Here is a 15,555-nt window from a genome sequence, read left to right on the forward strand (position 1 = left end):
TAGAAAGAAGGGGAAAAGGGACAATTTACGAAAGCTGGGAATATTTTTAGTCAGGGAGCAATTCAAACCTTTGAGCAGTGTAACCTGCAGCTTCAAATTGGTGAAAAGCATGGTTTTTGGTACCGGCAGCTGAGACACTGGTTATTACAACCTGTGATTGAAAGCAACTTTGCCAGAACCTTAACACCTTTAGAAATCAGAAGCAGAGTCAATGGAAGAAATAATTTCAAAAATGTATCAGGTTCTTTGGGAGACGATTTGGAGACTGGTTCTGCAGTACAGGAAAAAAGGTATAAAGACTTGGGGAGGGATTTACTAGAGTCGGTCTGGACAAAACTGGAAAGGGGGTTGTGTACAACTTTGCTATGCTCCACTTATATAGAGGCACAACTGAACAGTATGTATAGATGTTACTGAACTCCAGACGGATTACACCAGATAGACCCAAATAATACAGGCCAATGCTGTAAGTGTGTGTGACAAAAGACAATGCACTGCATGTTTTATGTGAATGCCTTTAGATTAGATGTTTTTGGTTGGATATAGGATCAACAATTTGGGAAATTATAAATATTCCAATGTTTACTATTTAAGAAGCAATTGATGATTTGCCTAATGCTATCCACTTCGGGAGAGAAGGAATTACTTTCCCCTTTTTCTAAACTGTTGACAATAAGTGAATGTTTTTTTGGAAGTTTGTGTCCTACATTCTCTTTTTGTTTTCTCTTTCCTTTTAGTGTTAGGATTTAAAATAAACTAATAGATATTGTTCCAATAATAAGAATAACAGCCAATTTACTGCGTAACTATTATGACTCAATTTATTAACCACTGGAGAAAAGGCCAATCTGGGTGCCTGAGACAAGACACCCAAAGGATAGACCAATCGCAGACCAGCTTATAAAAAATACACTGCTCCTGAGGTATATGAGGAAGACCGAAAAGGGGACAAGTGGAGAGAAAGCAGACATGCTACATGCTGCTCCCTGGAGAGCTAGGGAGACCGCTAACAGGCATGAGATAGGCAACCTGCTGGCAGTTCTTCAACTGAAATCTTGTGAGAAAAGCATGCCGCAAGAGTCGCCAGAGGGAAGGTTGAGCCCACAGCAATGGTCTATCCCAGAAACCTAAAAGAAAGGGGAAGGCCTGTGGGAAAAGCCTAGAAAGGAGACACATGTGGATGGGAATACAGGCTGCTTGGCAAAGAACCGAATTGAGGGGGAAATATACTGTTTAAAGCCAAAGAATGCAAACGCAGAGTGGCAGAAGAAAGGGAGCTACCAGCCAAGCCCAAGGCAGGGGAGGTGGCAAGTACCCTGGCCTGCGAATAAGTACATATGAGGGTAGAAACTAAATGATGGTAGAGTAGTAAGGTGAAAAACAGACACACAGTGGAAAAGGTCTAGATAAACCTAGAAGAGCCAAGAGACTGTGGAGAGCTCAAAACCGAGTGTTCTCTTGGGTGATTGCCCAGGGAAACATCATTGATATTTGTAGAGTAGGGCTGGACATGGAGAAAGGAGGTCTGTGGATCTTGTGCTGTCCAAGACTGGAGGATATTTCTTTATAGAAGAATAAGTTTAGCCAGGAGGCTAAAAACTTGTTAAGAGTAAATTAAAAAATATATATTTTTGTACGCCATCTTTTGGGTTTTTGTTTGGGAAGACTAGGGTGGGACAGGAACTTGTTTTGAGACTTTTATGTGCACTAGAATCAGCATCCCAATGTGCCTTGAAGAAGCATATTTATGTTGTCCCTTCCCTGCCACTGTTCTACATGTTTATTCTTTATTTCTATGTTTTTGTCCTAATTCCTCTAAGAAATTGTCCATCTCCAAGCTTAAATGACCCGTACATTTCAGAGAGTGGTTCTTTTGTTTGGTAATTGTGCCTGTCCTGAAATAGCTATTTACAATATACTGTTTGATAATCAGTATATGGACAGAGTACTACTTCACAACTCTGTTACTTTTGTCATATTCTGAATTCTGATTTATTTTCTTTGAAACATCACACTGTTGTATTTTCACTTTTAGAGCGTACACATGTTTCAAGTTCTTGCTCTTCATCAGAGCTCATGAATACAAAGATTTAGATATTTAACTGGAGTTCATACTAGGTTGTACATATAGACCTTGTGTAATTGAATGCTTGATATACTTAACTGACTTTTGTTTATGTACATGCAAATTCACATTGGGGCTATTAGTTTGACAAATTAATAAACAAAAAGTAAATCATAATAGCATGTATAAATAAAGTGGAGTGGCATGCAAAAACATGAACATTAACAGTGACTTTAACTAGAGTTTGCAGGTTTCAAGTTTTTTTTAATAGATTTTGCATTGGAATCATAATGTCTGTTCAGCTGAAGTTATTTTCTGGGAATATGTGCAGTTTTAATGTAAGTATTTTTGTAAACGACATACCAGGGAACCTTGCCTTCTCTTAACCTTTTTCAGTGAAACTTTATGGGTTTTTCCATACAGGCGTCCTTCCTGCACTGATCTATTAATCCAAGTCTGTAAATTTGCCTAGAAGTTTTGGAGCTACATGAGCACAAACCTTTCTTATGGTAGTGTCCATGTGATGTGATACTTGAGGTTTCCCCCTTATAACTACGCCTGTTCTCCTTCAGTCCTGCCAAGAAGGAGCTTCACACACATTTCAAGAGAGTTCAGAGTGGTCTTGTTATTTTTCTTGAAAATGTTCATGCATGTTTGCCCACAGATGCCAAACGTAATAAAAATAATATATGGTTTGATAATTACCGGTGAGGTACTTTTACGATGTCCACTCAGATTAATTAATCCGATATTTTAATTATCTTGTTTTTGGAAATGTATAGCTATTATTTTGTTTTGTTAAAGGTTCGTCCACTTGTGTCACTCACCTTTTGTAGTCATTTAGCAGATGAAGCCCGAAAGGCTACAGGTGGATGTGTTCGGAGTAGGTCCTCCCAGAGTCTGAAGAGTGCACTGAGTGGCCAAAATGAAAGCGCTTCATATGGAGCACACACATGGCAGGAATGGTCTGGGCCTTTGTGCTCCAAAGGGGAGCGGTGAGAGTCCGACATAGCAAAGTGGTGAAGCCCGACCCCTAGGAAAAAAATCCTTATTTACGAGGTACAGGAATTTGGTAATAGCAGACAAACCAGGGAGACCTCAACCATAATAAAAGAACAATAATTGTGTGACTGCCACGCCTTTGAGCTGTGCTGAACTATCAGGTTCCATCGGCTGATAGAAGAGAACTGGTAGGCCAGGAATGGAAGAGCAGAGCCAGGCACCAGTCATTCCATGAACACTGTCCTCCATTGCACTTTTGTAATAAAGACTTTAGCTTTGCAAAAATAAGATTTTGTCCTGCCTCTGTCAGAGCCAATATGCCACACATTTTAAAGAAAGAGGACTATGGACTCCGAGAGCAGTGGTCAGTATGGTGAGCAACTTCTATTTTTTCTTCCAATCACCATTCCGTAACAAATTACAAGGATGCAAATGTATTCTAAAAATAAAAAATGCACAAGTGCTTGAATGTAAATATTCAGAAGGGCTTTAATGTAAATATTCAGAAGAGATGTTAAAGGTTGGATTGCAATATTCGGTGTCTAAGGAAGTGTTGGCTTTACATTTGTATTTTCAGTATGAAGTAAAAGCCCCAGTCCCATCTGCCTGTTTTCGGAATATTTGCAAACAAATGGCAAAGATGCATGAAGCTATATATGATCTTCTTCCAGAGGAGCAAACACAAGTGAGAATTATACACATCTATTAACGTGAATTGTTTTATTTGTTGCATGTTATTTTCCTCTCATGGCATAGTTCTATTTTTTAAATTCCATAATGTTGTGGGTCCTGTTGGCTACAAGAAGAAGCTGATCCTAGTAGTAGTACTCTATAAAAATTCATGCGCTGCAAAGGGAATCTAAGTGTAGTTACCTGACCTTTTGCATTCAGGCTTTATCCACACAAGCATCACCTGCATACCTACCTTTATGCATATCATTTTCCACTGAGTCATGAATAGTGGCGTGGTGCACTTTGATATACAGTGTTTCAGCCCATGACTATTTTGGGAGGAGACTTCTTTTCATCGTTTCTTCTCTTTGCTTTAGATGGCTTTAGTTTTTCTTTGTGTTTATGTGCTGTTGAAGCTGACGTTCATGGGAAGCTTATAGATGTTATCCCTAATGCAGATTTCAGTGATCCACCACTAACTCGCTCACAAATAAATATTGTGCTTTTTTGTTGTTGTTGCAGATTGCCATTTTTTCCTTATCCCCATCCCCTCATTTCACTCTTTAGCAGTGGGGCTGCAGAAGTATTTACAGAGTTTGCTGGGATTCCTAAAACCAGCAGAAACCATGCCCTTACTAGATAGTGCACTCACCTTCATGTTCACATACCTGCATTGCCAAACAGTGAATTTTGAACAATTTACCTGCATTCATTCTACTCTTCATTTTCTATTTTCCTTTTTTTTTTTTCATTAAACATAATACTTGTACAGGTTCCTCCCAAATCAATGCGCTTTAAAAGGTACTGGACCTGTCATGTGAGCATGTCTCTCACAAATCCCCATGCCCACTTTCTATTGCATTTTGTTGTGCCTTGTCCAAGTCCTCCGAGCATCTGAATGGCATGCTATGGAACAGCGCTCACTCGGAGTGTTTCTGTTTCATTGGATTGCCTTTCTCCTGCACATTCCTCATCTGATAGATATCCACATCCAGCTCTGCTGCTCGGAAAATTCTTTGACAGGGGCATGGTGGACCTCGACTCCTCTGTCGATCCGTCTTGCTCAGTGCTCGATCGTTTGCTCCGAACGTGACGTCTGGTGTCGTAAATATACCACGTCACTAAGCCCCATACCTCAGTTCCTTTTTTTTGCACAATCAACATGCTGGTCTGAGGAACACATTGTTATCGAGTCTTCAACTCTTTTTTGACGTATTTTCATCAGAATAGTATTTTTTCTCAACCACGAGATGTCCGTGCCTCGGATTTCGGCTTTTCAATGATGTACCAACTTCCACTCTAAAATGTTAGTGACCGACCCGCACAACATATGCATGTGTTGCCTCAGCACAGGTCACGTTACTGAGTGGTGCGCGTCGTGCGTGAATATGAACCCGAAATTGGTATGTGAGCGGGCAGCCAAGCGTCCGGTCCTCTGAAGCCGAGACTGAGGAGCCTACCCCTGAAAAAGAAAGCATCGGCGTAAGATGAAGAAGCGGTCTCACTCGAGGAGCCAGTCTTCCTTGTCGTCGTTTCATAAAAAGAAAAGACGCCACCGACGAGATTCCGATTCTTCGTCTGAAAGAGGTAAGCCGTCGACTGGCCCGATCACTCGGCAAGAGTGGGATGAGTTTAAAAGTCAAATGTTGGCAGTGTTTAAGAAACATGCAGGTGCTGGTGCGGCCCCAAAGCAGCAAGCCTCAGAGGCAGCAGTGTTGCTCTGTACACCCAACCCCACTCAAGCCACGTTGCCGATGTCATAGACATCAGGAAAGCCTTCGGGCTTGACGCTGAGAAAGGCACCTAAACCCTTGTTGCACGGGCCTTCCTGCAAGCTGCAGGGTTCTGGCATCTTCGACGCCTCCTCAGTGCCCAAGCCCCGTTTGACACCTACAGTCACTCTATAGTCGTCGCGGGATAAGCCCTCTGTGCCGACAATTGGTGACGGTTCTTTTGTCCCACTCTCCCGGACTGATTTCTTCAGCTCCATGGTGTCCATCTATGGTGCCGATGTTGGAGTTGACCGGGGTGACATCAATCCTGTGTATGCAGGAACGGGGGGGGTGGGGGCGTTGATTATTTCGATGACTAAGCAGATCTTTTGGCGTTGGCACAAGGGCTCCTTGACGTCAGCGAGCTGGACACATCCCCTCTAGATGTTGAATTACAGCAGAGCCAGCCTTACACCCACACCCATACCAAATTCCGGTCACTAGTGGATAGGGTGGTAAACACTTTAGGGCTGAATGCCAGCCCAGGGATACTAATTGACAGACATCCTGGACGAGGGCCCAGCTACTGAGAGGCATAGGCCACTGAACTCGGCGATAGCCGATCCAGTAGCCTCCTTGTGGCAGCATCCCTGCTCCATTCCTCCAGTCAGCTCCAATATGACTGGGAAATAGAGGCTGGCAAGAGGAGACCTGTCATTTTTGTCTTCTCGCCCTTCTCCAGAAGGTCTTTTTCTGCAGGCAGCCACAGTTTCCACCAGGGCTGCCTCCTCTACCTCGAATCTGCCTTCTGACGGGGAAGGTAAGAGGATTGATGCGATGGCAAAGAAAGTATTCACGTATAGCAGCATGGTTTTGAAAGCTGCTAGCATAGCCTGTTAATAAAATACTCGTTCGTCCTCTGGAAGGTGGTAGAACAGGCAACCCAATACATCCCAGAGGGGGAACTGTGAGACTCCTTTCTACAGCTGGTGGAAGATGGGAAGGAGGTGGCCAGGCAGTCGCCACAAACAGGCCTGAACATGGTCGACTGCGTAGGTCGTTCATTGGGATCGGTAGCGTTGAGGAGACAGGCCTACCTACGATTTTCAGGCATTTTTCCAAACATCCAGAACAGATTGCTGAGCATACCCTTCGAGGGTGAATTGCTTTTCGACCGGAAGGCCGACGACTCCATAGAGGAATTTAATGAGTCAAAGGTCGCTGCAAAATCGCTGGACCTAGCTGTACAGCAGACCAGGCCTGCCTTCAACTTCACCTCTAGGGGCAGAGGCTACAGACGTTATGTGCTTTACTGCAGGAAAGCGAAGTTCTCGCAGGCCAGGCAGGGGCAGAAGCGCTTCTCATGCTTCCGAAAGGGCAGCGGGGCTTCCAGAGGCTAGCAGGTAGCAGCAGCTTCGCCCTCTAAACCGCTTTGATTTTCTCCTCCCATGACTTTCCGGTTGGTGGAGACAGCTGTCCGAGCATTGGCCTCAATGGCATGAGATTACCTCTGATACCTGGGCCCTGGAGCTTTTGCGGTGGGGCTATTGTCTGCACTTCTTAAGGAAACCACCAGACAGATCTCCATCTCCACCAAGCCAACCAGGACAGAAGCTCTGGTTAAGAACTGGAAGCCCTGTTGTTGAAGGGTGCCGTAGAAGAGGTACCTCCCGAGCAGAGAGAATCGGGCTGGTATTCCAGCTATTTCCTGGTACCCAAGAAGGAAGGAGGTCTCCATCCCATTTTGGACCTCAGGGCCTTGAAAAAGTTCCTGAGGAAAGACAAATTCAAGATGGTGACGTTAAGCAAAATACTCCACGTTGTTGAATTGCAGGACTGGCTGTTGTCAATAGACCTACAGGATGCTTATTTCCATGTGCCGATACATCGCAAGCACAGAAAGTTCCTCATGGGGGGGCAAGCACTTTGAGTTCAAGGTGTTTCCCTTTGAGTTAGCAAGGTTCTTCACCATGCTCATTTCAGTAGTTGTGGCTCACCTCAGGAGATCCAGTGTACCTGGACATCTGGCCGATCCGACGGAAGTCGGCAGAGCAGGTTTTGTCCCACCTAGAGAACACTTGCTCACTACTCCACAGGCTAGGCTTCTCTCTGAACTTGAAGCAGTCCCATGTGAAGCCATTCCAGAGGCCCCAGTTCATTGGAGCAGTCGGAGACAACCGGGTAGGGAAGGCCTCCTTCCCCCACTCCACCGCCCGAGGAGAGAATCGACTGCATCGTGCAGATGGTGAACCTGTTCTGGAACCACACTACCTTACTGACAGCCTCCTTTCTCTGCCTCTTAGGCCTCATGGCATCCTGTATTTTTCTAGTGCCAGAGGCCAGGCTGCGCCAAGATCTCTACAATGACTCCTACGTGGTCTGTGGTCCCAGTACCTTGGAACCCTCACGGATTCCCTCAGGGTATCCAGCTCAGTGGTCGACGACCTTGGTTCGTAGGCCAACAGCAGCAATCTCCGGACAGGGGAACCCTTCTGGCCTTCATTGCCTCAGGCCCGAGTGGTCACAGATGCGTCTCTGAAGGATTGGGGTGCTCACTGCAAGGACCTGCAGGTGAACGCTTCTCCAGGCAGAGTGTGGGTAGATCTCTCTCCTCTCTGGAATGGCCTCCTTGCCCATCTCAAACTTGAGCCGGACTACCTGAAGTTCCGGAAGCAGCTCAAGACCTCCCTTTTCTCCTCTGCTTTCTCTCTTTCTCCCTCTCTCCTGCTGACCTACCTGTCCGCTGCTCTGACTGGTTGCTTGGCTAACCTTAGAGTCTCATTAGGTACCAGGCTCCCCCACTATCAGTCTCCCCTGCACTGCCTCTTTGGGGCTATAACTCTAACCCTTCAGTCCCCCGCCTCTCACACTTAACCAGAGCCGCGCTGCCCTAGCTGCACTTATTCAGAGCAATGCTGTCCTGATTGCACTTCCCTTCCCTCTCCCTGCACTTTGCATTATCACACTAGCACGATTTGAATGACACAAGGTCTAGTATGTCATGTCCTCCCTCTGTCTTCCCTCCCTTGTCGTGTTGCGCCTAGAGACACTTCAGTACAAGCACGTTATAAATGACATGACATATATCATATCATAAAGGCCTTTGGTCAGCAATGGAAGCCAGGTGGCACATCAACAGGTTGGAGTTGCAAGCCATCAGGTTGGCCGTGAAGGCGTTTGCTCCATCTCTGAAGGTGACGCATCTCCCGATCTTGACGGGCAACATGGGGACCATGCACTACCAGAACAAGCAAGGTGTAGTGCACTCCCTCACCCTCTACAGAGAGGCGATGCAACTGTGGTTCTGGCTATTGGAGTACCGGATCTCGGTCTCTGAGGTTCATCTGGCGGGGACTGTTTGGCAGATGCTCTGAGCAGGCAGAGCACGGTCTCACATGAATGGGAAGTGTGCCAGGAAGTCCTAGAGGAGGTCTTCTCTCGCTGGGGTACCCCATCAGTGGACCTGTTTGCCAAAGAGTCCAACAGGAAGTGCATACAGTTTTGCTCAAGGGAATTCTCAGTTAATGGCGTCTTAGAGGATACGTTTCTCGTGGATTGGACCTTCTCTCCACTATGCTTCCTTACAAATACCGTCATCCCTTGGGTTCCCAGGAGGTTTCGAGCAACCATGATCTTGATCGCCCCGAATGGGGTGAGGAGGACGTGGTACTCAGACCTTTTGGATCTACCCACCTCTCTGGTTGCCTCGTCGCCCGGATCTCCTAACCTAGTCGGAAGGTCTGGTACTGTACCTGAAGCCGGAATCCCTCAACCTACATGCGTGGCTCCTATGAGGATGAGATATGATGACTGTCACACCTCTGAGGTGTTGCTGGCTGCACGCTGGCCGTCTTCAAGATCTCTGTATGCGTGCAGGTGGAGGCGTGGTGCAGGGAATTCAAGATTGACCCTATCTCTTGCCCAACCACTACAGTGATAGAGTTCCATTTGTCACTGACCTCTGCAGGCTTTCAGGTTACCACAGTAAAAGGATATTTGGCAGCCTTTTCTGTGTTGAAGAGGTCCCCATTTTTTATGATCCCGGTTATGGCCCAATTCCTGAAACTCCTTGTGAATAAGTTTCCACCAACTCCCTTTCTTGTCCCAGATTGGGATGTACATCTGGTTTTCATTTTCTTGATGGTGGCTCACTTTGAGACCATGCACTCTTGTTGTTTGCGGCTGCTCACTCTGAAGATTGAAGACATCCTTCTTGGTCACGATTACGTTCCGCCAGAGGGTCAGCGAATTGCAGGCCCTTTTGTTGTAGACCCCTGTTTTTGCGATTCTTTCGAGAAAAGGTCTCACTTAAAGTAAGGGCCGGGGTTTCTGCCGAAGGTGGTATCTGTGTTTCACCTTTCACAAGCCATAGACCTGCCAGTCTTTTACCCACCACCGCACCCTTCTAAGGAAGAGGAGCACTTTCATCGGCTGGTTCCCAAAAGGGCCTTGAGTTTCTATATCGCAAGGACATCAGAATTCCATAAGTCTGATCAGCTACTTGTGGCCTACTCTCTAGCCAGGAAAGGTCTGGCTGTAACAAAGCAGGCACTATCCCTGTGGATTATCTTGTGCATCGTGGAATGCTATCAATCTGCAGTCAGGGACCTGCCTTCTGGCATCAGGGCACACTCGACCAGAGGTGTGTCTGCATTGATGGCCTTGCAGAGGTGGGGATCTCAGTTAGGGATATTTGCTGTGCGCAACGTGGTCCTTGCTCCATACGTTTACTAGATAATACAGCCTGGACGTTGCTGTGGGGCTGACGCATGTTTTGGCAGGATGGTGCTTCAAAACCTGTTACTGTGAACTCCACCTCTATTGTTTCACTGCTTGGGGAGTCTATATGATGAGGAATCTGCGGGAGAAAGGCAGTCTATTGAAGGAGAAATTACTTAACATAATGTGCTTTCTATGGATTCTTCTCTCGCAGATTCCTCATCTCCCCGCCCATCCACCCCTGCTTAGAAAGCGCCCAGTGCTTCTGGATACTGTGGAAGTCTTTCCGCAGAGTTTTCATCCCGTTGGGAAGTTTGTTGTTGTTGACCTCTTACGGGCTGTTTAGCATTTTCTCATACTGTTTTTTTCTCTGCAGCATTTGAGCTCGGCGGGGTGGGGCTTGGGGGGAGAAAAGGTGAACTGAGGTTCCGGGTCGTAGAGACTTGGTATGTATGCAACACCCCAAGGTCACGTCCAGAGCAGACGATAGAGCACCGAACAAGATAAATCGGCGATCGACTCGTGGTCCACTACGTCCCCTGTCGAATTCTCTGAGCAACAGAGCTTAGTGAGGATATCTAATAGATGAGGAATCTCCAGGAGAAGAATCCATAGAAAGAACATTACGGTAAGTCATTTCTCCTTTCAGAGTGCAGGAACATCTAGGTGCAAGGGTACTAACACTAAGAGGAGCCTATAGAGCCTGCATGCTCAGAGAGTCTCTTGCCACAGCCTAAATTGACCTTCTCATGATCCATCTTCTGGGATTGTCCCCTCTCTTTTTCCAAAAAGAAGAGGAGGTGGTTTACTGGTTTACTGGATTACAGCTAATCCAGTAGCCAATTGCTTCTCCTTCCTCTCCAAAGAATAACCATTCTTGATTTGAGAATCTATGCCATTGCAGAGTGAAGTCATGGGTTTCTAACAAGGATAATTTCTTACCCCCCTGAACTTCCATGAAAAAGATTCAAGAGAGCAAAGCCTTCTTCAAAGGCACTTTCTTGCCTGCAGCAGTGGTCCTTATCCCGAGGTTCTATATTATTTGGCTGAATGTATTTGTTTGACTATAAATTGATTTAAATCTTTCTACCAAATGTTTTACTGCACAATAAAAGGGGAGACCCCCACGCCCATAACCGTCAACTATCTCCCACCCCTTACTATATTCCTAATCCCACCCCATTATCTTCCTATTTGCTGCAAAAACAAATGTGGAAAAGTATTGGTAAACCAAATCCGACCAATTTGTAGTCGACCAAAGTGGTGAATACCAATCGTGAGGTCTAGTGGGCCCCTCAGCTCCAACCTCCTTCATCTATCTGACACTTTGAATCTTATTCTTTTGATGTCCAAATTCTAGAGTTTTTCAGGCTCATTCCAATGATGCTTGCATGCAATCATTTGAATGCTGATAGTTCCCCCACACCTTCTGTACCTACATCTGTAATGACCTTTAGCCCAGTTCCCTTTTTTTGGTCTCAGTGACAATTTTTTTTCTCTTTTTCTTTTGTGTTTTGTATTGTGCATTTGCTGTTAGAAGCCACTTTGAAACACTAGCGTGAGAACTTTGCATGCGTATTGCCCATGTTGCCTTATACCAGCCGAGCTGGGAGGCAATGCAAGGCCCAGACCAAAGTCCCTGGTCTAAGGCCCCTGTCTTTCCATGTCTTCCTCTGGCTGCCTCTCCTGCCGCATTACACAAGATTTACGGTCTGCCGATGGTCGCTAGGGCTCCCGCTCCTCCCCCTCTATGTTCCCAGAGATGACTACTTGGATCAAACACCTGGTGCCAGGTAAGAGGTGCACCCACTCCTCTAACGACACCGCCCGCTTGTCAGAATTACCCACCGCCGAGATGAGACACGCCCAGCCTGCAAGCAAAGCTATTCGCACCCCGTAGTGCGGGACATGGTTTACACCTCCCACTCCCTCCTCCCTGTACCCTACCTCTCCCCATGCCTGCTGTCCTCCCACCACCCACAAGCTTCCTGCCCGCTTTACAGCAAGACTCCTCACTCCAGTTTACCCGCTTCCACCACTCTCATAAGATCCTCCTACGCATTAACCTCCCATCCACCCAGATATCGCCTCTTCCATTGGCCCTCCACCCTGCAGCGAGTCCGCCGCTGACGCAAGCACAAAACCTACTGTGGTCTCACCCCCATGCCACAATCTACCTCCCGACACTCCCCCACTCCACGAGGAACCCTGATGCCTACGACTCCATGACTTTGCCCTCCTATCCCTGTGGTTTGCCAAACTATACCGCGCCTGCATGGTGCGCTGTTCACATAACCGCAAACACTTGGGCCAGACCATCAGATGCCCCTCCACCATGCAACAGCCTACGCCAATCCATCAGAAACACCAGTAAGCCATTTGTTGATTCAAATACCTGTACTAAGCCGCCTGCCACTCATATCACATGATGTTGTTAAGTCCTCTTGCAAAGCTAATGTTAGTTGTACTATAGCCTCCAATGCTAATGTGTGTAACAAGCTGCCTGCTACCCCCACCACACTTAGCACAGCGCCCCACGTCAAACCACTCAGACTGACCCACAGTGCTCCCAATCACCCCCTCCCCATCACCACCCTTATGTATGTGTGGTGCTTATGCACAAGAAAAAGCTCAAAACAACATGGTGCCAGTGTGTGGCCATTTTGGACATTCACTTCCATTACTGCATTGAAAGGCTACATTTTCGTGGGCTCAGTAAGTAAACGTGAATTTCTGCAGCAGAAGCAAGGGCACATAATGACGTCAACTGAACTAATTGTGGAGAATAGTTGTTGTATTGTTCGCTGAAGGACGAGCCAGAAAGGGAGTCAGAGCGCTCTGCAGATGCAATGATAAGGGGTACTGGGAACGTATGCAAGCTGGATTTTTCCACTCTTTACTCCTTATGCTTGTGGTCTGCTCTTCGGCCGAGGGCAGTCATAACCAAGGGGAGCGGGGCATAAAGAGAAGAGGTATGCCTCTTGGAAAGGCAGTTAGAATTTGGATCCCCGGGTGATGCAGACTTGCTGAGAGGGAGGACACTCTGCTCCAGATCCCGTTAGCACAAGTGTTCTCTCTGCCTACCTGCTCCGGAACTAAGCAGTGTTGAGGTGTCCAAGATGAAGGTGTCTTCTGCAACCATTAGAACAGTGATACTTTTTCTTTGTTTTTCCATGAATAATTATGTTATGTGTTGTTTAGGTATGTATGTATAAGGTGTGAATAAAAGGCCTATAACAAGCCATTTTTATAACTATTGGTCTAAGTGTATATTTCTTGCCTATATGAGTCCAATAACTACTTTTGTTAGGGTCTAAAGGAACATAAGTTCGAGGTCCCTCCACGTGGTCAAGCAAAACAGCATGCCACCCCTTCTCAGACACCTACTAGCAGCCATGCATCCCCCCCAAACCTCTCCCCCCGGCCACCTGCAGCTCAACACTCCCCCCGACCCCTCACCCTTCTTGCCCAACCTAAAATGGATTGGCATACCAGAGCACCAAACATACCCCGATGATCCATTTCACCTCCTACCAGCCCACCCCAAATCATCCACCACCACACATTCAACCAAACTACTTGGCACAAACCTGGCATCCCCCATACCTTCTATACCCTTACAGCCCTCGCCAACCATACACACCACACATGTAGCAACGCTCTCACACCTTGCTTGGACATTACACGCCTGCACAGATCTGGTTCCAGACTGGCTGGGCCCCCCAACTTCCCCATACACACCTCCACCTGCCCTCCACCCAACCCCCCTCAATCCCATTCCAAAGGTTGCATCCTTGAATGGATCCTATCCATCAACATCCCCACCCTAGTCACCTCCATTATCTCTGTTCCCTGGACTGACTACTCCGTGATGCAGTTCTCCATCACCCCCACATCCCTTCAAAACCTGTTGATATCCTACCCATCACTGCTAGATACACCCGCAAACTAACTAAAGAAATACTGGAACCCACAATTTTAACCTCCCTCGAGCCAGGGCTCATCAGCACAGACCTTGACGTCATTCTCAATGCCTACAACGCCACTATCCTCAACGCCTTAGACCAGCATGCCCCCCTCAAAACCACTTCGCATAAAAAAAACAATCACCATAACTGGTTCACTGAAGAACTAAGAACTACCCTCTGTAAACTAAAATGGGCCAAAGAACATCTCTGGAGGAAAAACCCTACCCCCCTCACAACCCCCACATCAAGGAGGCTTTCTTCTACTCGGCCACCGCTTTAAAAAAAGGTATTACCTCTACCAAAGCCAGCATTTACAATACTCGAATCAGTGAAGCCAGCTCCAACACCGGAGAACTATTTAAGATCCTCAAGGAGCTCTAAACACTAACCCCCCCGCCCTTATTAGCTTCCCTACAGAAAAAGCCTTGTGCAATCTGGCCTAGTCAACAAAACCACCAAACTGTGACAAAACCATTATCAAGAAATCCCTGCTCCTCACTACCAATGAGGCCACCACCGGAGCCACCACCCCACCCACTCCCACAACCCCCCGTTCACATTCTGCCCGGTCTCCCCGCCGGATGTGATTGCCACCACCCAACACCTTAAAACCTCCAATTGCATAGGTGACATCTGCCTAGCCAATCTTATAATGTTGTGCGCAGACCACCTTGCATCTACCATCACCAACTTCAATAACGCCTACTTCAACACCTACATTGTTCCCAAATCCATCAAAGAACCATTGGTCTCGCATCTCCTGAAATAACCCACCCTAGACCCCACCCTTCCTACAAACTACCGCCCATTCACTCTTGAAAATCGTCAACTGCACTGCCTACTCCCAACTCCAAACACATCTAGAAACGAACAACCTACTTGGCACTCATCAATCTGGCTTCACGCCCAGACACAGCACAGAATCTGCCCTTCTTGACTTAAAGATCCAACTTGATTACATCCTTGATGCCGGAGACCTTGCCATCCTCCTTCTACTTGACCTCTCGGCAGGTTTCGACATCGTCGACCATGATATCCTGTGCCACCTCCTCACTGACCTGTTCAACCTCTCCTCCGAAGCAGCCGACTGGATAAAATCCTTCTTCAGCGACCGAATCTCCAGGGTCTTGGCTTGGTCTGAATCAGCTGACCGGTGTCCCCCAAGGATCCTGCCCCTCACTCACACTAGACAACATGTATACTAAGCCACTCTTCAGCCACTTGGACAACCTAACACTATTTTCACCGATGACACACAAGTCCTCCTCAAGCTCACCAGCAACTACAAACTTGACTCTGATAATATCAACAGAGTTTACAGCATTAACGAAACCTGGATGGCCAACCACCACCTCTGCCTTAATGATGACAAGATGGAGCTGCTCATCGTTGGCTCTTTCCGCACCATCTCAAACAC

At 46.9% G+C, this 15,555-nt stretch overlaps 1 protein-coding gene across 2 annotated transcripts in view; it reads left to right on the forward strand.

Annotated features, from left to right (window-relative positions):
• VPS54 (VPS54 subunit of GARP complex) overlaps window positions 1-15,555 on the forward strand; it is a 2,536,401-nt gene that overhangs the window by 2,353,819 nt on the left and 167,027 nt on the right. For both annotated transcript variants that reach the window (XM_069608186.1, XM_069608187.1), the window contains one exon: window positions 3,645-3,752. In XM_069608186.1, coding sequence (XP_069464287.1) covers window positions 3,645-3,752 — 108 coding nt within the window. The remainder of the gene's footprint in view (window positions 1-3,644; window positions 3,753-15,555) is intronic.

The sequence above is a fragment of the Ambystoma mexicanum genome, chromosome 4q (assembly GCF_040938575.1).
Source record: "Ambystoma mexicanum isolate Mex_15411 chromosome 4q, UKY_AmexF1_1, whole genome shotgun sequence".
In the NCBI taxonomy this organism is placed as follows: Eukaryota; Metazoa; Chordata; class Amphibia; order Caudata; family Ambystomatidae; genus Ambystoma; species Ambystoma mexicanum.